Source organism: Epinephelus fuscoguttatus, linkage group LG22, assembly GCF_011397635.1.
Source record: "Epinephelus fuscoguttatus linkage group LG22, E.fuscoguttatus.final_Chr_v1".
In the NCBI taxonomy this organism is placed as follows: domain Eukaryota; kingdom Metazoa; phylum Chordata; class Actinopteri; order Perciformes; family Serranidae; genus Epinephelus; species Epinephelus fuscoguttatus.
Window position 1 is genome coordinate 7270151 of NC_064773.1, and position 23251 is coordinate 7293401.

Below are 23251 nucleotides of genomic sequence, written 5' to 3' on the forward strand. Positions count from 1 at the left end.
CACAGGCACAAATCACATGCACTCAGTCGTCGGTTTGGTGAGTTCATGTGCAACTTTGTGGCTGAGACTCAGCGACGAGAGACGAAGCAACAAGGGGCTGTCATCATGGCTAGTTCTCCAGCGTTGGTTTGGTGTGTCTGGGCCTTCAATCTTAAAACTCTGTGGTTGAATGGTTCTTACCAAAATGCACCTTAGGGTTCAGTATTAAGTTTTCTTACTTCTACTACTACTACTCTGACATTTTATCAAAGAACCAGATGTTTTCTAACACAACAGGGCGGCACAAATAGATGAGATCACAGTAATTTATCAAAGTCATTCCATGATGTGTTACAGTTACGCTAATTAACAAATATCTGCATCAAAATCAGATTTAAAAGATGGTTCTTCTCCTGAATTCTGTGCAATTCTTAGCAGCAAAATAAAAATACCCAATGTACCCAAAGATATAGGTTAAAGGGATAGTGCACCCAAAAATGAAAATTCAGCCATTATCTACTCACCCATATGCCGACAAAGGCCCTGGTGAAGTTTTAGAGTCCTCACATCCCTTGGGGAGATCGGCGGGGGGGAGCAGCTAGCACACCTAATGGCAGACGGCGTCCCAGACTAACGTCCAAGAACACAAAATTGAATCCACAAAATATCTCCATACTGCTCATCCATAGTGATCCAAGTGTGCTGCAGCCCCGACATGAAAAGTTGTTTGGAAAAACGTCATATGAACTCTGTTTTTAGCCTCACTGTAGCCTGTAGCTCTGACTGCTTCTCTGTGCTCCGCACTCACGTGTGCGCGCTCAGGGTGATCGGTGATGCACGGTCTCTGAAGAGCAGCAGTCTCGTCAGTACTGATGTCCAGATTCTCAAGTGCAGGCATCGCCAATTCCCAGTCTGAGCAGCAAAGACTTTGCTCATCCGTTGGCATTGCTTTGCATTTGAAACAACTACACCACCAGGTTTCCAGTGCTCGACTCCGGTATTCTGCGGCTGGCTGAGGGTTGGGCTCATGAGCTGCGGCGGCTGCTTGATCCAGTAGCCTGAGTTCCACATCCGTATACTCGGGCTCAAACAAATACGGCTCAACAAAGAAATGCTGTTCCTCCTCAATTTCAAAGTCTTCAGACATGTTGGGATGTCCTTTGCTAAAAGACCGTAGTGCAAATTATCTTTTAGCTACTGTGGTTACGTTGTCTCCCCCTGCGGTGCACGTGTCAGTCTGGCGCTGGTGATGCTTTCGCTGGTCTTGCATAAGCGCGCACACGTGAGCGCAGAGCACAGAGAAGCAGTCAGAGCTACAGGCTACAGTGAGGCTAAAAACAGAGTTCATATGACGTTTTTCCAAACAACTTTTTATGTCGGGGCTTCAGCACACTTGGATCACTACGGATGAGCATGTTGGAGATATTTTGTGGATTCAATTTTGTGTTCATGGATGTTAGTCTGGGACGCCGTCTGCCATTAGGTGTGCTAGCCGCTCCCCCTGCCGATCTCCGCAAGGGATGTGAGGACTCTAAAACTTCACCAGGGCCTCCGTCGACATATGATGGTGAGTAGATAATGGCTGCATTTTCATTTTTGGGTGCGCTATCCCTTTAACTAAAAATAAATATACTATAACAAAATTCAACCAAATGAAAACTTGTGCTTTTTGGACACATACTTGGCGAAATGAAATGGGATTGCATTGGTCATTTTAGTCTGTTTTATCTGTCTTTGAGAGCTGGATGGTTAAGCTGACATGCTGTGCAGCGTCAGTGTTCTAAATGTCCAAGTTGACGCTGGAAAAGTTAGCAACACTATTCTTCTTGGCTTTCATTCCTTTCATGGTTGTTGAACAAGATGGTTGTGCTGCTTTGCTGCAGACATGAGTCTCATTTACTCGTTGCATATGATTTGTTTTTGCTTAATAACACTGGCCCTAAATCTGAAATTCTTCCAAACAAGAGATGATCCATTTTGAGGGATTAACTCAGCTCCCTCTGCTCCAGACATTTGATTTTTTTGTTTTGCCTTTTTGCTCTCTGTTGAATATTATTGTCTCCTCTTGACTGCCGCTGCAACGTACAGGGAAGTTTTCAACAGGCTGCAGCAAGGCACCATGGAAGCTGAGGCTGGCTGTTAGTTTAGGAAGTGCTTGATTTGATAAGCAGCAAAGTCTTTTATAAGCAGAGCACGAGATCGAGATTAATGTTTGATTAATTGTGCGGGCCTATTTTGTAGTTGTAATCCGACTGGGAGTTTCACGTACATGTAAACACTGTCTGTGGAAAAAACTAATTGCTCTTTTACACCCAGGACCAGGGAAACCTGAAATAGCCGCTCTCCTTTGGCAACTCTGGTCACTCTGTTCAATTTATAATAAAATAAAACTGATATCCTCATATTTGGAATCTGCAAAGGGCACATTTTAACTTGATACATGCCTTCAACACTTAATAGATTGTAACTTTCTGTCCATCATTTAATCAAATAATGATTTCAGTACTGGACTTCAGTGTCTGTATACTCAGAACAGAGAAATTATAGTGCTGCACTTGTTCAAATATATGTTTAAATTGAGTCTGTGGTGTATTACATAACTTGTTCTTTTATATGTGTATACAGAAACACACATTACCTGAATGTCTCTGGCCCTCTCATAGGCCTGGTACGCCACCTTCTCCTCGATACTGGCCAGTTCCTGCTTCAGATTATTGGTCTCATGCATGTGGAGCTCCGTCAAGTCGTTTAACTGGTCCTCCAACCGCTCATACCTGACACACACACACACACACACACACACACACACACACAAACACGCAGAGTGACAGGGCCAAGGAGAGAGAGCAGGAGAAAACGATGCATAATTAAATGTATGTGTGGGCGAGTAACAGTGCAGCAGTTTATCTACTACTGCAACATAGCTGAAAACATTTGCCCTTGGTTGACTTAGCAACAGTCGGGAGGTTTGTGTGTATGTGTGAGCTCTGCCATCTATTTTTAGTTTAGAAAAGCGTATATTAAGTGTCAAAAGCTCTTTAAAGCTCAACAGATGTACAAACAAACTGCTAGGAGTGTTACTGTAGGGTGCGGGTTATTGACACACCTGTAGCACAAAAATATTTGCACTGATATGTTGAGGTAGATTTTTAAAAGGTTTTTTTTTTGCTCGTGATGCCTTAAAATGAAGTACAGTACTTGTGACCTTTCCTACTTCTACAGGTTATGGCTTTAGTGTGGCCATGCATATGAGCCGCTCAACTAGAGAGTCATTTTTCCCTCAGGGATGGTTTCATCTGAAGGACTTTAAGGGGTATAAGAAAGATTAACTACTCAGTATTTTGTGAGAAAAAAGAGGAAAATATATGTAATAATTTTGTCTATCCAAAAGCAATATAGGTTTCTTTCTAATGTCTTTAATCTTCTTGCAGATATGGACCTTGTGTATTTGAACAAATCATTACTGCGTGTGTGTGTGTCCTGTGGGGGTATGTGTATGATATGGGGGTTACATTCCTTGACGCTGTGATGCCGCTGGGACCTACCTGTATCTCTCCTCCTGCATCATCTGTGTGAAGTAGCTGTAATCTCGTTTGAACTGTGTATTCAGAGTCTCCATGTCCTCTGCCAGCTGTGCCTGAGCCTCCCTGATCTCCCGCACCATGTCCAGCACCTCCCCCAGCCGTCCGTTGGAGTCCGACCTCCCCGCACCTCCAGATCCAGCCCCGGAGCCCCCAGCCGGGTTCCCGTTTGAGTCAGCGGATGCGGACGTCCCCGTGGAGCACTCGTCGTCACTGTGGTACTTACTCGTCTTCGCTACCGTGGTGGCGCTCCCGCTCAGACCCCTCGCCCCAGCGTCCACCTGCAGCCCCGACCCTGACTCCATGGAGTTCTTGAGGTGGGCGATGTTGTCAGCGCTACCGAACTTGTTCCTAATGAGGTTGGCAAACTCCCGCGACTTGTTGAAGAAGAACGGCGGTGAGAGCGACACCCCGGGCCCGATTGTCTTCACTTTATCCAGCGCCGGGTGCCGTCCAGTGGCGCTGACGTCACGCAGGCTGCCCTCCTTACTGTGTGTCCCGGACTCCTTGCTGCTGCCGTCCTTGTGGCTGTGTTTGCCGTTGGTCTCACCGTCCTTCACGCGGCGGTGGTACTGCTCCAGCTTCCTCTGCAGCCGGGCGATGGAGTGCGCCGACTTCTGGTTCTTCTTTTCAAAGACCTGACGTATTCGTGACACCTGCTGCTTGTCAGCATTGTTCACAAGCTTCAGGTACTCGGCGACGTTCTGGTCCCGAGCCGTCTGCTCCACCTTAATCTGCTCCGTCACCTGAAGGCAGAATGAAAGGAGAAGCATGGATTTAACAAACGCTTGATTTAGAATGTTAAAAAATTGCGTCAATAATTTGGAAGTGTATATGTATCCTTATACACATGCATTATTAATATGTTTGTATCAGTGGTATATCAGGGTCTCAAAATGACAATAATGTTGTTTATTGCAATCATTTCTGGAAAATATATCGTCCCATTAAAGTAGTTACAGTGACAGGTCTAATATTTGGTGCCCACTGACAACGTAGACCCTACCAAAATAAAATGCTTTGTTGCTTTGTTTGTATTTCTCACTGGGAGCAGAACTTCATTACATTATTTGTCGTTAGGTTTTGGTTACGGCCGCAAAATACTTTTAAAAATAAGGATAAACCATTAAATCAGCTGAAAATGATCAAACTAAATTGCACTGATGCCTAATGATCGTATAGTGGAAATAATTCCTCTCTGAGAAACTCTTCTACCAATGAAAGCTGAGACAGAAGGGACTGAAGTGAAAATAAATCACAAGATAGGATAGAATATATTTTCTTGGTAATTAAACCAATTAATTTAATAGCCGTTTTGATTGGTATGTGTGGTCTCTCCACTGAAATCTAATTAGCTCATCATTGAATTAATGTTTTCTTTTACTGCTCTACGAACCACCACCAGAACGAGCTCAGCAGGCATTTCATTATATCTCTGTGGTGTATGTTCGGAGGGCCCACGGGTCTCGCAGCGCTCTGCAAGTCAAACACAGTAAATCCACAGTGAGAGCACACAGGAGGAGATGATTTGTTTCCTCTGACCTTGAGGATCTTCTGCTGCAGGCTGTCGATACCCAGCGCTCCCTTGGTGAAATCCAGGCCCACTCCGTCATCGCCGACACTGTCCACCACGTCCAGGTTGGACTCCGAGCCACCGCGACGAATGGGCACCGGGATGCTGAGGACATCGCAAGAGCTGCGCTCCGCCTATAAACACACACACAACAGAATGAAGAGGAGTGAGATAAAAACTGCAACTAAAGATTACTAAAAGACTGTGGAAAAACAATGCCTGTTGCATTTTCCTGGAGCCCAAGGTGACATCTCATTTTGTTTGACTGAGTCTGATATGCCCAGATATGCAGGTCACAGTGATATATGATGAAACTAGAGAAATTTTCTGCCTATTTTTTCTGTTCATTGATTCATGCAGTCGGCTGTAAGGCCGCCAACACACCAAGGCGACGGTTGGCTCTCAGTCAATGTTGGGCTATCGGTGAGTGTCTGTGACCCTAGTTTTTGCAGTGTGTCCTTGTCGACCCTTGTCGGCTTTTTTTCTGCCAATTCAGCGTGTTAAATCTGTGTCAGAGCCAGCGGAGTCCCTTAAGCCCTGTTTCCCCCGAGCAGTACCATACAGTTCAGTTGGGTACACTCTTTTTGTTTCCACTGTGAAAAGTTGTGGATGGTACCAATGGAACCGTTCCGTACCGTCCCCATGTTTGGTCCCCCCTCTGTTGGGGTACCTAGCACACAGATCTGGTACTAAAAGGTGGAGCTGTGAACACTACAGTCTGATTGGTCAGTAGAGGACGGTCACTCTGCTCAGGGCTGAGTTGTGTCTGGTTTTGAGGCTCATGTAACCACTGTTCATACTGTGGAGAGTTTTATTACACTGAACAAAAATATAAACGCAACACTTTTGTTTTTGCTCCCATTTTTCATGAGCTGAACTCAAAGATCTAAAACTTTTTCTATACACACAAAAGATTTTATTGATGGCATTTTGAATGCACAGAGATACCGTGACGAGATCCTGAGGCCCATTGTTGTGCCATTCATCCACGACCATCACCTCATGTTGCAGCATGATAATGCACGGCCCCATGTTGCAAGGATCTGTACACAATTCCTGGAAGCTGAAAACATCCCAGTTCTTGCATGGCCAGCATACTCACCGGACATGTCACCCATTGAGCATGTTTGGGATGCTCTGGATCGGCGTATACAACAGAATGTTCCAGTTCCTGCCAATATCCAGCAACTTTGTACAGCCATTGAAGAGGAGTGGACCAACATTCCACAGGCCACAATCAACAACCTGATCAACTCTATGCGAAGGAGATGTGTTGCACAGCGTGAGGGAAATGGTGGTCACACCAGATACTGACTGGTTTTCTGACCCCCCCAGACCCCCCCAATAAAGCAAAACTGCTCATTTCAGAGTGGCCTTTTATTGTGGCCAGCCTAAGGCACACCTGTGCAATATTCATGCTGTCTAATCAGCATCTTGATATGCCACACCTGTGAGGTGGGATGGATTATCTCGGCAAGGGAGAAGTGCTCACTAACACAGATTTAGACAGATTTGTGAACAATATTTGAGGGAAATGGTCTTTTGTGTGTATAGAAAATGTTTTAGATCTTTGAGTCCAGCTCATGAAAAATGGAAGCAAAAACAAAAGTGTTGCGTTTATATTTTTGTTCAGTGTAGTAAATTATAACTATAAAATGAAAGGATAAAAATAATCTAATTCACTGGGACTGAAACAGAGGAAATACAGTGAGTGACAACAACCCCGCCCACATTTAAGAGCACTGTTTGTGGTGGAAACACTAGGGTCTAGGTACCATGTCTGAAGGGTTACTGTTAGTTCCAAAGGGACCATACTGAAAGTATTTGGTAGAAACGGGGCTTTACTGAGAAAAATCACTCTGATTTTTAGCCCAGACACAGCCAATGTGAAGCGATGCAACAGTCAGCTTTTCTTGCCACTAGTTCTTTGATGTCGGTTTGTTGTGTCGGGCCTTAAGTTATATATTTGAGACACAAAAATTCAGCATCCAGGGTGTTATCAGGAGTGGAGCTGATGTCATGATGGCTTGAAAATCTAAAGCCTGACAGTCTGACACTCTTATTGTTATTATGGCCTTGGAGAAATATCAGCCCTCACACATGGTTCAGGTATACATGTGATAACTGCTGCTGAGAGGTGCAAAATTGTGTAACGCCTCATTCAACAGCTTCAGACACGAAATGACAGCCCTTCTACTGATTTTCCAGACAAAATACATGTTGTAAAAAGCAATGCCCTTTTTAAAAACTAAGGGGACAAAATACATTTGCAGACAGACGTCAGACGCTGCAGTCTGCACAGGCTTTAAGGCAAACTCGAGTACCAAAAACCTGCTGCCTCTTGAGCCATTAATATAAAACATCCGGTGTGTTCCTATGGCCTCACATAACAAGCTTCTTTCATCCTCACCAGTTTCTCTCAATCTCTCAGTTTAACTGTCTGTCTTGTCTCTGGGCAAAACACAAAACAAGAGGATCTAAATAGTATTGACTGGAGAGTGTTGGGAGGATACTTGTGTTTGTACTGGAGGGAAAGAGGAGGAAAAAGGCAGCTGATGACACAGTAAATCTGTCTGAAGACTGCACAATGGTCAGTTAGTGGAGCAGTGTGGAGCCCATGGCTCCAAACAAAGCAGCCTCCAGTGCGTCTTGTTCTGAAAATCCACTCTCCGTATTGACAAAAGCAGACCATTACGTAAGGCTAACCTAAAATATTAGTATGTGGTAACTCTTGTTGCCACGGCAGCAAAGCGCACACAGACAGACTAAGCTCTGAAACACACACACACACACACACACACACACACACACACACACACACACACACAAACAGACGAGCAAACTGCTGACATACCCTGAAGACCTCTTCTGTTTTTTTGGCTTTATTCTCTTTGTCTCTTTCTTACAGGAGCAGAGTACATGACACTTTAATTGTGTCCTGTGGCTTTGTGATGCATCCTGCCGAGTCAGCACTGAACAACAGTCCACTTACTAACTTTGCATCATTTTTATCCCCCAACATAAAAAGCCATTCATGTAAATCTTTTGTTCTGAATCACAGTGGACTTCTTGCTACTCCTGAGTACAGATGGCTAACACCCTCAGAACATCATGCATAACACATCCATCGGTCCTACCAGACGGCCAGAAATGCAGCCAGAACAAACCTTTGCTGTAAATAAACACTGATTCAATCAACATTTAGTCAAAAATACAGAAACATTCACTGTGTGTAGCTTTTTTGACTGCTGGTCAGACTCTGGTAGCTTCTGATGGCATTTTATAATGCTAGGGTAAGGCTACTGACTCTTGGAGAGACCAGGTTTTTAAAGCGCAAGTTCATTATTTTTCAACCTGGACCATATTTCCCCATGTTTTTGCGTGTAGGTGATTAATGGAGACAATTTATTTTTTAATTGGTCCAATATTGAGCGAGAGCGCTGCAGCTGGCAGTAGCTGAACAGGCTGCAATTAACCAGTCGGGGCATGCTCACACTGCCATTTTACATCCTCTAAAAGTGTCTGAGGACATTATAGAAAGGATCCCAACAGAGATATAGCCTTTGTTTAAGAGTAAGATCCTTTTTGTTTAACTAGAAACAACCCTGAAGTCACTGTCACCAAACCCACCAGACTCCATTTAAATAAACAGTAATTTTATCATCATAAAACATACTTCATTCAGAATCGACAGTAACAGAATACAACCCTCAAAAAACATGTTGGTTCATCTTTCAACTGTTCCAACAATCACCAACTCTGGTTTGGCTGAAATAAACCCTTAATTCACCCAGTTAGACGTTGAGAATATGCTGCCACTATACATGCTAAAATTATTGTTTATTTAAATGAAATCTGATGGGTTTGGTTATGGTGATTTCAGGGCTGATTCTGGTTAAACAAAAAGGATCTTACTCTTTAGCAAAAAGGTCTATCTCTGTAGGGAGTCTTTACATAATGCTGTCAGACACTTTGAATAACAATCTGAACCTGTCTGTGGCAAAAACAAGCATTTTTAGCAGATGTACACGACACCGCAAACATGGTCCTAGTGGTGACATTTCTGCCAGTTTCACTGCTGCCGGCTCCTTTTTATTGTTTATTTAACTGTTCAGTTATACTGTGTTTTCTGTAAACATAGTCTCCCCAAATAATCATCTAAATGTGGTTTTACGACAGAGAAATGCTTCTAAAATTTCCTTTATTTAAATGTATTTAAATAGCTAGCATATCACACCCAAATCTCTGAGCTGCATTGTGGGTAATGTAGATGCAATATTTTGAGAAGGACGAAGACAATATTACTGCTTCTGCTGCATTGATTTTGTTACTACTTTTAAAAACAAAACTGTTCATCAAGAGTCTGACGATGATGCTTAATCAGTGGATTAAAATCCCTATTTCTTTACGTCATTGAAACTTGAAGAAACAATAATTAACGTGGCTTTCAATGGTGCTGGCGTCACAGATGTTTGTGTCCTGCAGCTGGAGCAGCGGGTGGTAAAAGGTTAATCAGAAAAATCATGAACAGATGATTTAATAATCAAAGTTGGTGAAGTCAATCAGCTGCAGCCTGATGATTAGTGCGTGATCACACTGTGAGCCTATGGCAAAGAACAAGTACATTATCTTCCCACTGCAGCGTACACAAAACCTCACGAAAAAACACTTGAATATTTTACATTTGTGACCCGATCACGCTTTCATTTGCACAAACCAAACATTTTTGCCTTCCCTCTCACATACACGTAGCCCCGTCATAAATCAGCGGGTTGCAGGAGAGTCAAGTGTACAAACATCCGGCTGGTCGGTGGTGCCTCACACTCAGCAGTCCACACACGTATTGGATATCCATTGGAAAGTGGGTCTGAGGGTGTGGGAGTAGGAAATTATTAACGTGAACACACAGAGGCACCATATGTCTCTTAGGGCACACGTGTCTGTTTTACAGAGCAGATATTAGGTCACAGGTCAACTCGTCCTATGACCCAGTCTGCACTGAGGCCATTTAGATTATTATACAGATGGATGGTCACACAACCAAAACACACAAACAACACACACCAGGGCATTCATCCACTGGGAAATATGAAGGAGATATTCAGATATGTCTGAAACTAGACGATTCAACTTGTCTGTAAGACATAAAAAACAAACGGATGTGAAGGCAGAATGTCTCAGAAATGAAACATGGGCTCCGATCCATTTCCTTGGAGAGAAATCCTGGCCATGAAACTTCCTGCAAATATGTTCTAAATTTGATTTGTCGCAGCAGACGGCCTAAAAGTGAGAAAGCTGACAAAAGTAATGTAATGTCCTGGTGGCTGAGCTGGTTAATTTACATAACATCTGCAGCCTCCTGGGTTTAAATCGGGTCTGGAAGCTTTGGTGCATACAAAAACATCTGCATACACAAAAATCTCACACGCTCTACTGATCTTTGATTCTGTCAAGGAACAACGATCCTTTCACTAACAGTCACACAAAAAAATGAACACTGTAAAGTATTCCATTTTTGACAGGACTGGTTGATTAATTCATTTGTCAATCAACAGTAAATTCACAGTTGACAACTTCTTAAATACATCTCAGCTTCTTAAATGTGTTAATTTGCTGCTTTTCAGTGTTTTGTGAGATTGTAAGTAAATATCTTTGAATTTTTAACCTTTGGTCACACAAAACAACCCGAAGAAGTCAACTTTGTTCAGGGAATCAAGATGGATTTTAAGATTAATCAAAAAACAAGACAAGTTTACAGTGATGCTAGCTGCTCTGTGAAGCTGTATTTTTAGGCACAGCGGAGCTCTGAACTAAATGCTAACATCACCATGCTAACCAGGATTGGAAATTAGCACTAGCCACCAGCCAAATGCTGGTAATCTGCAAGTAGCTGCTAGATTTGCTTCACACACCAGCCTTAAAAAAACAACAAAGGTAATCTATTGAGTGGCTGGTAGACTTTGGAATCCAGTAGCCACGGTGGTACGTGGACAAAAAAGTTAATTTCAAACTATGATGCTAACACGCAAATAATGACAATGCTAACATGTTAATGTTTAGCAGCCAATGTTTCCAATTTTCACTGATTTAGTTTAACATGTTAATTAACACTAAACACAAAGTATAGCTGGGGCTGATGGGAATCTGATGAGTTTTGCAGGTATTGAAACTAGGGCTGCCACGATTAGTCGACTAATCGATGACTAATCGACTATTAAAATAATCGGTGACTATTTTAGTAGTCGACTAATCGGTTTGAGTCATTTTTCATAGAAAAGTACTATAAAAGTACCCCAAAATACTCTTACTGCAGCTTCTTACGTTCAGATATTGGCAGCTTTACACACTCTCCCGTGACGGTGAACTAAAACCCTTTGGCGTGAGTATGAAACAAGACATTAGATGACGTAATTTTGGGGTTTGGGCGAGACAGACCAACATTTTTCAATTTTTTTTTTAAATGATTAGTCGACTAATCGAAGAAATAATCGACAGATTAGTCGACAATGAAAATAATCGTTAGTGGCAGCCCTAATTGAAACTGAACAAATCAAAATGTTACCCTGATGGCGATAGATACAAAGTCAGATTTGTACTTCAGTTATTCCAACTTATCTTGAAGGGAACATGAATTTGTGTTCCAAATTTCATGGCAACGCATCCAATAGCTGTCCAGACATTTCACTCAAATTCTGTAGAGTTCAACACTGGACCAAAATGACAGACGTGGCTGCGGGGGAATTTGTTCTCAGATCCAACTGGACTAAAATTACACATACCCGACCCTCTTTTCCCGAGATACAACAGATCAAACTCGATGCATGTCCATGAGGAGAGAGACCAAGACGTGGGACGTGAGACGGTTCTCTGGTCTATTTTGTGGGCCTAAAAAATCCTGGGAATCAAAACTGCCACAAATTAATGATGAGTGTTACTCATCTCAGATACATCAAACTGTTCTTACCCATCATACTATACTGTTTAATACTGTTTCTGTAGATTAACTGATAATGAACATAATGATCACTTCAAGGCAAAAACAAGGACAAAATATGAGACAGATCCAAGTGTGCGTTGGTGTGCGATTTATATTGGCTTTCCATACCCAGAATCTAAGATTAGAGTCTGGAGAGGATGCTTGTGATGTGTACTGTGCTGTATGTGAAAAGAGAGAGTGGGCCAGCAAGTGCTACTCCAACTCCCACTAAGCCAGCTCATTGATGGAGCTGGGAGTAGGGACCTTGCCATGGGGAGATGACGGCCTGGCACCACCACACAGGAAATTGCCAAGGGAAGCCTTTCTTTCGTTACTCCCAGCAGAGAGTCAGGCGCTTTTTATCTCTGCCTCCGATCCATCAATTTATGTTCCACTAACAAGATTTAAAAATGTCGTCTCTCATAAGCATTGCAATCCTCCCCTTCAGCTCATCAGTGTACATTTTTTTCCAAAACACAGAGGTGACACTCGACCATTTTATCAAAAACCAATCAGCAACTGTCCACCAGTGAGGAATAAACAAATTGACCCACAACGCTAATCCATCAACTCAAGGCTGTTTTAAGGACACACAAAATCCCCTCTGAGTGCTAGTTAAGATGAGTGCATGAATGTAATACATCAGTGTCATCAGGCAGCTAGTGCATAAGCATCTCATCTGAGCTATACATCTGAATGTGCTGATAAGACGTCATAGTCATATATGTATGTAGATAGCACACGGTCACCTACAGGGCTGGAAGGTTTGGTAAATATGGAATACAGCTCCAACAACTTCAAAGAGAAATGCCAAACATATGCTGGTTCCAGCTTCTCTTCAGATTTCATGTTTTTCTTTGTCGTACATGATAGTAAACAGAATATTTTTGGGTTTTGGGCTGCTGCTCGGACAAAACAAGACATTTAAAGATGTCAGTTTGGGCGGTGGGGATTTTTTTTTCTGATATTTTATTGACAGACAGAAAATAATAGGCAGGTTAATGATACTGATTTTAAGCCATACTGCCCAGCCCTAGTCTACAGTGGCAGCTCCACTTATTTTTCTTTTCCGAGAAAACTATTAGTTGATTAAAGGTCTACTATGTAGAGTTTAGTGCCATCTAGTGGTAAGGTTGCAGATTGCAATCTTAACTTCAACTTAACTTAAAATTTGCCTGTGTGCCAAGTGTTTAGGAGAACTACGGTGGTCTGACACAAAATCAACGACACTATCCAGAGCCAGTGTTTGGTTTGTCCCTTCCAGACTACTGTAGATCCAACATGGTGGACTCGATGAAAGAGGACCGTTCCATGCGTAGATTAGGGCTGTCAACGAATATTCTAAATTCGAATTGAAATTCAAATTTGAAAAAAAAAAAAAAAAAAGGACCTTCAAATGTGAAAATTGATATTTGATTGTGGAGAAAAAAACCCACACCACCACAGCTGTCCTCTTTGCAAGTGGGCATTGGCCTGGGCCGCTGTACTGAACGCACTGCGCCAAGGCCACACCGCCCGCAGAAGTGCTGCGAAGCGCAGCGCACTGAAATTATCACGCGAGCCGGAGCACTTCCGTTCACATCAGATGCGCATTTCTCCACGCGTTTTAAAACGCTGGCGAGAAAAGTTGCAGCGCTGTGAACTGTCCATCTGAGCTCAACTCAAGAGGGCTAATGATGTCACCTGCAACTCAACTGGTCACTTTGCCGGTGCCTGATTTCAGAATGTAAAGCTGGTCGCCTGTTTCAACATTTAAATGGCTTGTAATGAAGTCCGGTGGTGAAGTCAAAATGACCACAGACGGCGGTTTTACTCGCTGCAGCAGGTGCTCTGTACCCACCAAGCCCACCGTTTCCATTCTCATGTGCCGGTGCTTCTACTCGCTGTATGTGAACTGTTAACTGTAAAAGACAAACAATAAGAAGACACATAGGGCTTTTTGTCTGATGATACACGGACTAAACAATTAGTCAATTAATAAACAAATTAATCTGCTTCTTTTTGTATTGGAGAGAGAATGCATATGAAGCACAATATGTGAAATCAAATAACATGACGTATTTGGCGTGCATGATTCTGCATCGGTCTTCTCTGTGACAAATGAGCGTTTGAAAACACTGAGTGTAAAAGAGATTATTGCACATTAATCATCTATTAGTCGGCTCTAAACCAGCATGGAGCCGCACACTGCCTGTACCAGCACACTAGATAAGCTCTGGCTGAATTAGACTGGTGTGTGTGTGTTTGAGTGTTGGAGAGGAAATAATGGGATTGAGAGATCAAGAGATTTAGGAGGAGATGTTTAAAACTCTGCTTTTTAAGCCAATAACAGAAAGAGATGACCTGTAACTGCCTCAAACATGGATGGAGGCTGAGTGCCTGGACTGCCTAAAGGAATATACTGATGACACAGAAAGCCAGCATATAGCTGCAAAGTAACCATAGCAACAACCCTAATGCACTATGGTACATTAGGGAAGCAGTGAAATGAAGAAAACCTGCGTTAACAGGAAAGGATACTAATGACTCTGAGGCTGTACTTAGAGCTAAATACTAAGGTCAGCATGCCAACATGTACACAATGACTCATGCTAACATCCTGATGTTTAGCAGGTTTAATGTTTACCATGTTCACCTTCAAGTTTAGCATGTTAGCGTGCTAACAATCACTAATTAGCAATACTTGTTGGTTCCAGCTTCTGAAATGTGAGAATGTTCTGTTTTCTAAGGTTATGGAGTAAATATCTTTGATGTTTAAACCTTTAATCACACAAAACAAGCAACTTGAAGAACTTGGGTCTGAGGAGTTCGGTTTTGTCATATTTTATATAAGTGTCAAACTGATTAATTTATTGTAAAAACAAAGTATCTGCAATCATGCTAGCAGCTCAGTGTGCTTTGAGCTTCATGCTAACATGCTCACAATTACAATGCCAACATGTTGAGCAGGTATGATGTTTACCATCTTAGCATGCCAACATAACCATGGTCATGAGCTCTGGGTAGTGACTGATCACAGATACAAGCAGCTGAAATGAATTTCCTCTGTGGGGTGGCTTAGAGATAGGGTGAGGAGCTCAGACATCCTGAAGGAGTTCAGATTAGTGCCGCTGCTCCTTTGCGTCGAAAGGGATCAGTTGAGGTGGTTCAGGCATCTGATCAGGATGCCCCCTGGGCGCCTCCTGTAGAGGTGTTCCAGGCAAGTCCCACTGGTAGGAGGCCCCGGGGCAGACCCAGAACACACTGGAGGGATTACATATCTCATCTGGCCTGGGAACACCTTGGGGTCCCCCAGGAGGAGCTGGAAAGTGTTGCTGGGGAGAAAGACGTCTGGGGTGCTTTGCTCGTGACCTGGCCCCAGATAAACAAATGAAAATGGATGGATGGATGTCATGCTAACATAAACCAAAGTAACGGACAAATTAAAACTTTGACCTGGTGCTACATGACATCTCAGGGAATCACCAATGTCCGTAAGCTTTATAGTCGTGGCACCATGGATGTTTGTAAATATAATGATAATCCAACCGTTGTTGAGACGTTTCAGTTTGGACTGAAGTTGTCAATCAATCGTTTTTTTACATAGCACAATAAACACATAGTTTGAAGTACAGTTTTCTGAATACATGCTCAATTTTTTGTTTTTAACTATCAGTATTTCGTGTATTTGTCCTTCTTCCTCAGCGCTTCTCAGCACTGCCACAGCCAGATCCAACACTGACTGCTGCAACATTTATTTTTTCATGACAGTTAAAATATGAGGAAATCGTCAGTGTGTTAAAATGTAATTTAAGATGACTTTTCCTTTCATTTTCTCCGTAACTGTACAGTTAAATAACTTCGTATTTTACATGGTCATAGACAGGGTCATCCTGAACAAGATTACATTGATCAACAAAGCTGTTAAGGAAAATATTTAACTGTTTAATTTATGGACTTTAAAAATGAGGATATTTTCAACGTGTTATAATATTGTTTGAGCTGACCTTCCCTGTGCAGTAATGTGGAGTGAAACTACGCCACATATTATATGGTCATAGGAACAAATCTGCCTGGTAAAATAAAGGTTAAATAAAAAATAAAAATAATCATCAAGACTTATTTAATATATAATGTGTGATAAATTACTGCTGTAATGTCACACTTTGTTTTGTCTCCTACGGCAACTTCAAGTACTGATCTCATAACAGCACGGACAGACGTGCATCAAAATCCAAGCGGCGGCTGGCTTAAGCGTAGTTTACATGGTGCTGTTATTGTACTGTGCTGCTCTGTCTGTCCGTGTCCTCTTTTAATGGTGTGATGTTATCAGTAGCACATTTGTTTTTCAATGCCTGAGAAAATGGATGTGTGTGAGAGCATGTGAGAGGTGCATGAGTCTCACGGTCAGTGCATGAGAATTAACAGTCCTGCACAACATATTTTCTGTACCAAGTAACGTTCACCAGTGCATGTGGAGCTGAGAATTACCTGCACAGCTCAAATTTTTCATGCATTATGGTGCATATGCTCGTGGCATTTTGATACAGCAGCCTTTGGACAAATATGGAGTTGTCCTCAGACACAATGTAGATACTGAAGTTTTGAAAGGCTTAATCCACTCTGTTGGGTTTGCCAAGGCCACTCTGTTCCAAGAGACTTGAGAATAACACAGATGAGTATCCCTGGCAATTTATGACTGCACTTCCTGAGAGGCTCCAGAAAAAAGCTCGTACACTAAACCTAATGCATCATGCTGCCACAGAGCACAGTGCAGGTTACACAAACCACTGCATCTGTAATTGAATTCAGATCCATTCAACCTGTGAAGTACAAATCAACTCCAAACTGCTAAAAAGACAGAGGGCATTTTGTTTGTGCCGTATGAATAATAAATGAAACAGTCCCATACTGGGTCTCTAGCAGAACTATTCATCATTGAGATTACCATGTGCACTCTGTGGGCTGCTAAGCACTGTGCCGTATAATTTCCACATTATCTTAATCTTTTCTTAACTTTTACACTCACACTCACTGCTGTGATTTAGCTCAGAACATCTCCTTTCTCCTCTGCTGACTTCAATGAAAGTGATTTTTAATAATTAAGCAGAGGTCCCTTTATTCAAGTCAGCAACCAAAAGACAACCTGAGTGTCTTAACACATAATAAATATTTGATTAGCTGATGTTAAACTGTTAAATTTTTACAAAACTAGTTGTGAAGAAGAGGTGAGAAAAAAAAAACAGAACTTGGTTTGGTTTTGGTGACAGGATATCGTCTGGGTGTGTTCATTCAACCATTCCCAGCTGTATTCAAATCACGTACAGAGACAGAACAGAGTTTTCAGCTCACCTATGATTAAAAAAAAAAAAAGAGGACAGTCTGAGGTGAAATGAGACATTTGGTTCATGTGAATTGGACTGGAGGGGGATCAGCCGTGACTCTGTGGCCAGAGAAGAGGAGCCTCCTGTGGGGAAGAGGAGCTGACAGGCAGGCACACCACCTCCCCATGGGGCTCCAGAGATACAACAGACAATTACCCAGGAGAATAAACAGAGAGCAAAGCAGTCACAGAACAGACGGAAAAATGGGAAATGGGCCAGAATACAAAAAGGGGTTAGGAAATATTATATATGGTAAGTCTTTCCTTATCTGACTCGAGGTTTAATAATAGAGGGTATCGTATGCTGTACAGACTCTTCAGACTTTATGATAACTCAGTGTACTTGATTAAAGTTTTGTGGAATTGCAAGATCATATCGTGTTATTTCAGAACATTCTGCTGTCAAAATGAATGAATCAAAGCAGACTGTAAATAAAGATCTCAAAATTACAGTTTAGATTTTTGCATATATATTCGCAGTTACAGGATACATACTGCCCACAGGAAAATAACTTCACAAAGGCTGCAAGTAGTGACTATTTTCATTATCAGCTTGCTCAAAAGAGGCTCTGTGCTTTGTCTCGTTGAGGCGCTTCGCATTCCCGCTTTTAATAATCCCCTTGGAACATGTGATGAGACATACTGGTTTTGAACTGCCAGTGGTAAGAAGGAACATGTAAGAGTCTGTCCATCTTTTATCACAAGCTCTGTTTTCGCTGTCTACTTTTCTCTCTTTAGAACACGCCATGTGAAATTACTTTTCTCTCACTTGTGTCTCCAACTGTTGCCTCGTGTCCTGTCTCTCCTGTGTGTATCTTACTCAAGTCGAAACGCTTATCAGAATGCCTAAATTTAGTTGGCTGAGTAGCTTCATGTGAGATGATTTACGCAACACACAGTCAGTTTGTAAGTTTCCTGGTCAGTAAACCAGTGCTATAAATGTGGCGCGGGTTAGAATAGAAATAATCGACCAAAGTTTAATAGTTCTCAATAATTTACCAGCTATAGATAGGGCTGCCCTCGACTAAGAATTTTCCTAGTCGACCAATAGTTGTCATTTAGGGCCATTAGTCGACTAGTTGCCCACATGTTTATGATATTAATGTAATGATTAAATGATATATTTTGATGCTTTGAGCTGAAGGTGTGAGAAAAAATAGTATCAGTAACATTGTTAACACTGTGCTACATTACAGAGAAATACAAAACCGTACTAATGAACCTTCATTAATATAGGCCTATATTTTATCTACAAGTGCACGTCACACACTGAGCGAGCCACCTGTTAATGACGCTGTGGGCTAATGGGCATGTAGCTACTTCCATGTTTCAGATGATACGTCATGTTTGTAGTCGACCAATGAAGATGAGTTTACATATCACCTTGGGTTCGTCCTTCACCTTCTCAAAATGATCCCACACTTTGGATTTCCTGCCCGACATGTTATTAACTAGCCTGTGGAATAACCACAGGAAATGGAAATTAGGGGCCATACACATGCTACGTCTTTAATCGCCTGGAAAACTTGAGGTCGGGTGCTGGGCGCTACTTTTTTGTGCCAGCTTTAAACAGCACGACAGCAGGCTTTTTTCCCCCTGCAACTAAGCAACCAATGAAATCTTGAAATGAAATGGTTGACTATTAGGGGAGCAGCACTAGTTATAGGTTATGGTCCGGGCCTGAGGGGATAGAGAGAGATGGCAGATTAACGCCTTGTCCTCCCTCAAATTGCCTTCTGGTTTCAGCTGTAATCTTAACACTCATTTCGACCATATTGCCCAGCCAACTGTAAAGTGCCTGTAAAGACCTGCCTGATGAACTCAGACTTGCAGAATCAGTATCTTCTATTGATCACTTCTTGCTCACTGCCTTCTTAAAATGAAATATGTGTGTATGCAACATAAGTACATAGATGTGTATGTGCATATCTATGTTGGAATTTTATGAATCCCCTCTTCTTTTCTTGCTATTTGACTTATTCAGTGTTCACTTTTTGTTGTGTTAGATACAGTACGTGTTAACTGTTACATACACTGCTCAAAAAAATAAAGGGAACACTAATATAACACATCCCAGATCTGAATGAATGAAAAATTCTTATTAAATACTTTGTTCTTTACATAGTTGAATGTGCTGACAACAAAATCACACAAAAATTATCAATGGAAATCAAATTTATTAACCCATGGAGGTCTGGATTTGGGGTCACACTCAAAATTGAAGTGGAAAAACACACTACAGGCTGATCCAACTTTGATGTAATGTCCTTAAAACAAGTCAAAATGAGGCTCAGTAGTGTGTGTGGCCTTCACGTGCCTGTATGACCTCCCTACAACGCCTGGGCATGCTCCTGATGAGGTGGTGGATGGTCTCCTGAGGGATCTCCTCCCACACCTGGACTAAAGCATTCGCCAACTCCTGGACAGTCTGTGGTGCAACGTGGCGTTGGTGGATGGAGCGCGACATGATGTCCCAGATGTGCTCAATTGGATTCAGGTCTGGGGAACAGGCGGGCCAGTCCATAGCATCAATGCCTTCGTCTTGCAGGAACTGCTGACACACTCCAGCCACATGAGGTCTAGCATTGTCTTGCATTAGGAGGAACCCAGGACCAACCGCACCAGCATATGGTCTCACAATGGGTCTGAGGATCTCATCACGGTACCTAATGGCAGTCAGGCTACCTCTGGCGAGCACATGGAGGACTGTGCGGCCCCCCAAAGAAATGCCACCCCACACCATTACTGACCCACTGCCAAACCGGTCATGCTGGAGGATGTTGCAGGCAGCAGAACGTTCTCCTCAGCGTCTCCAGACTCTGTCACGTCTGTCACATGTGCTCAGTGTGAACCTGCTTTCATCTGTGAATAGCACAGGGCGCCAGTGGCGAATTTGCCAATCTTGGTGTTCTCTGGCAAATGCCAAACATCCTGCACGGTGTTGGGCTGTAAGCACAACCCCCACCTGTGGACGTCGGGCCCTCATACCACCCTCATGGAGTCTGTTTCTGACCGTTTGAGCAGACACATGCACATTTGTGGCCTGCTGGAGGTCATTTTGCAGGGCTCTGGCAGTGCTCCTCCTGTTCCTCCTTGCACAAAGGCGGAGGTGGCGGTCCTGCTGCTGGGTTGTTGCCCTCCTACGGCCTCCTCCACATCTCCTGATGTACTGGCCTGTCTCCTGGTAGCGCCTCCATGCTCTGGACACTACGCTGACAGACACAGCAAACCTTCTTGCCACAGCTCACATTGATGTGCCATCCTGGATGAGCTGCACTACCTGAGCCACTTGTGTGGGTTGTAGACTCCGTCTCATGTTACCACTAGAGTGAAAGCACCGCCAGCATTCAAAAGTGACCAAAACATCAGCCAAAAAGCATAGGAACTGAGAAGTGGTCTGTGGTCACCACCTGCAGAACCACTCCTTTACTGGGGGTGTCTTGCTAATTGCCTATAATTTCCACCTGTTGTCTATTCCAGAGTTACATTGTGTTCCCTTTATTTTTTTGAGCAGTGTACATAAACATATTATGCTATTATAAGTGTGGGTGAGAGTCAGAGCAAAACAAGGAGACCAATACACTGTCAGACTTGAAAAGCAAGTGATCCAAAGACCTCCATATCTGGTTCTGCTTTCGCTTTGTGTTGACAACACTACCTTTGTTCTACCTGTGGTAATGCCCACACACACACACGCGCATACACACACACACACACACACACACACACTTGCACTGAGGCCAAATCCAAGGTGAGGCTGAGGCTGAGGGGAAGTAAATAGCACATGTCTGATTACTGTGTTGCTGCGCTGACTAAAAAAACGATTTCAAGTCTTAACAGGCTGCTCTCGGCACACACCCACACATCCACTGAACACGTGGCTGTCTGAACATGATGTGTCCACATCATCCAGAGGCTAAATAAGAGACACACAGGTGATGTCAGACCACGCTGCAGTCTGCAACAAGCCGCTGCCTTTAATGGATCCTTCATCACTTTGCTTTGGAGAGAGTATAATTATTTACAAATTGCTTTGACACGGCGTTCAATTGCCTTGTTATTCAATGACATTGCAATTCCAATCACCACAGCACTCCAAGTCATTACTGCTTTTGCCATCAGGTTTAGTCCTGCTTCTAAAGCCACTTTATTTCATTCAATAGCTCTTGCGTCAAATTCTCATAAATGCCTCGGTACTGAGAATCGATACACTTGACCTCTGCATTGATGCACCACCATCTGAAAAGCATTAGTATTAGAACTGGTGCGATTGATTTCTGAGTGCATGTATCAGGATTTAAAGGGGACCTATTATACTCGTACTTGATTCATACTTGTATTGGGGGTTTCTACAACATGTTTACATGCTTTAATTGTCAAAAACACTTACTGTCTTTATGCTGTCTGTGCTGGAACACCTGTGTTCAACCTCTGCTCCATTTTAGTGTCTGCCTCTTTAAGATTTTTTTTTTTTCCCAGAAAAAGCCGAGTTTACTCTGATTGGTCAGTGTTTCCAGGTCATCTGTTTCATTTTATTCAAAAATAAATTCAACTTCATTAAACATATTCATCACAATTTGTATGTTCCAGATTTTCATTATAAAAGTTGTAGAAAATATATTTCATAATATAATTAAAAAAGTAAAACTAAATTGAAGAAATAAATAAAATGTAGGGGGTCTTCTGTATCTATACCCTCAGCATCTCTACACCATCATTGTAACTGGAGGAATTAATATAATGGAATATAGCAACACTTTATTCCACGAAAAGTTACCAGTAAAAGCTTCGAAACCGAAATCCTCACAACTGGACATGTTTTAGCAAGAATCTGATCTGAAATCAGGGGAAAAGAACAACATCTGCAACCAAGATTACATGTCTCCTTGATGTTAGCATTTAGCTACATGTAGCAGTGTACTTGCAGCCAGGAAAATGTAGCAGCAGTTTCTATCATAAGAAATCATCAGTAAAAGCTTCTAAACCACAATCTTTGCAACCAGACACGTTCCTGCGGGAATATGATCTAGATTCGGAGAGAATTTAACAACATCTGCAACTATGTTTACATGTTTCTCTGGCATTGGCATATAGCTACACGTAGTAGTGTACCTACAGCCAGGGATCGACGGTGTATAGTGGCACTTTCTCCCGTTAATAAATCACAAAGAAAAGCTTCCAAACACAATTGCATATGTTCCAACAGGAATCTGATCCGAAATCAGGGAGAAATTAAAAACACTGGCAACCAAGACTACATGTATCTCTGACATTGGCATGTAGCTACATGTAGCAGTGTACCTGACTTTTATGGTGCATAGCCGCAATTTCTACTGTGAAAAATCACCAATAAAAGCTTCTTAACCAAACTCTACACAACCAGACATGCTTCAGCAGGAATATGATCTAGAATCAGAGAGAAATTCTCAACATCTGCAACAAAGTTTACACGTTTCTCTGATGTTAGCCTTTAGCTACATGTAGCAGCATGTGCAGCCAGGGACTGAATGTGTATAGCGGCAGTTTCTGCTTTTGAAAATTACAAATAAAAACTTCTAAACACAACCAGAGATGTTCCAGCAGGAATATGATCTGAAATCGGGGAGAAACTGACACCATCAGCCACCAAGGCTATATGTATCCCAGACATTGGCATGTAGCTACATGTAGCTGTGTGCCTGCAGGAAGGGGAATGTCAGGTGGCGATTTTTTCCCTGAAAACCAACAATTAAAGCTTTAAACCCAAATCTTCACAACCAGACATGTTCCAGCAGGAATAT

General features: G+C 42.4%; 2 protein-coding genes across 5 annotated transcripts in view; one reads left to right on the forward strand and one right to left on the reverse strand.

Moving 5' to 3' along the window:
* Window positions 1–18917, forward strand: part of dclre1c (DNA cross-link repair 1C, PSO2 homolog (S. cerevisiae)) — a 126997-nt gene extending 108080 nt beyond the window's left edge. For all 3 annotated transcript variants that reach the window (XM_049566835.1, XM_049566834.1, XM_049566836.1), the window contains one exon: window positions 18616–18917. The gene's annotated coding sequence lies outside the window, so the exon portion shown is untranslated. The remainder of the gene's footprint in view (window positions 1–18615) is intronic.
* The window catches only part of tmcc3 (transmembrane and coiled-coil domain family 3), a 67244-nt gene that overhangs the window by 3528 nt on the left and 40465 nt on the right, over window positions 1–23251 (reverse strand). For both annotated transcript variants that reach the window (XM_049566883.1, XM_049566884.1), the window contains exons 2-4: window positions 5103–5267; window positions 3525–4306; window positions 2618–2753 (exon numbers count right to left, since the gene is read on the reverse strand). In XM_049566883.1, the coding sequence (XP_049422840.1) occupies window positions 2618–2753; window positions 3525–4306; window positions 5103–5267 (1083 nt within the window). The remainder of the gene's footprint in view (window positions 1–2617; window positions 2754–3524; window positions 4307–5102; window positions 5268–23251) is intronic.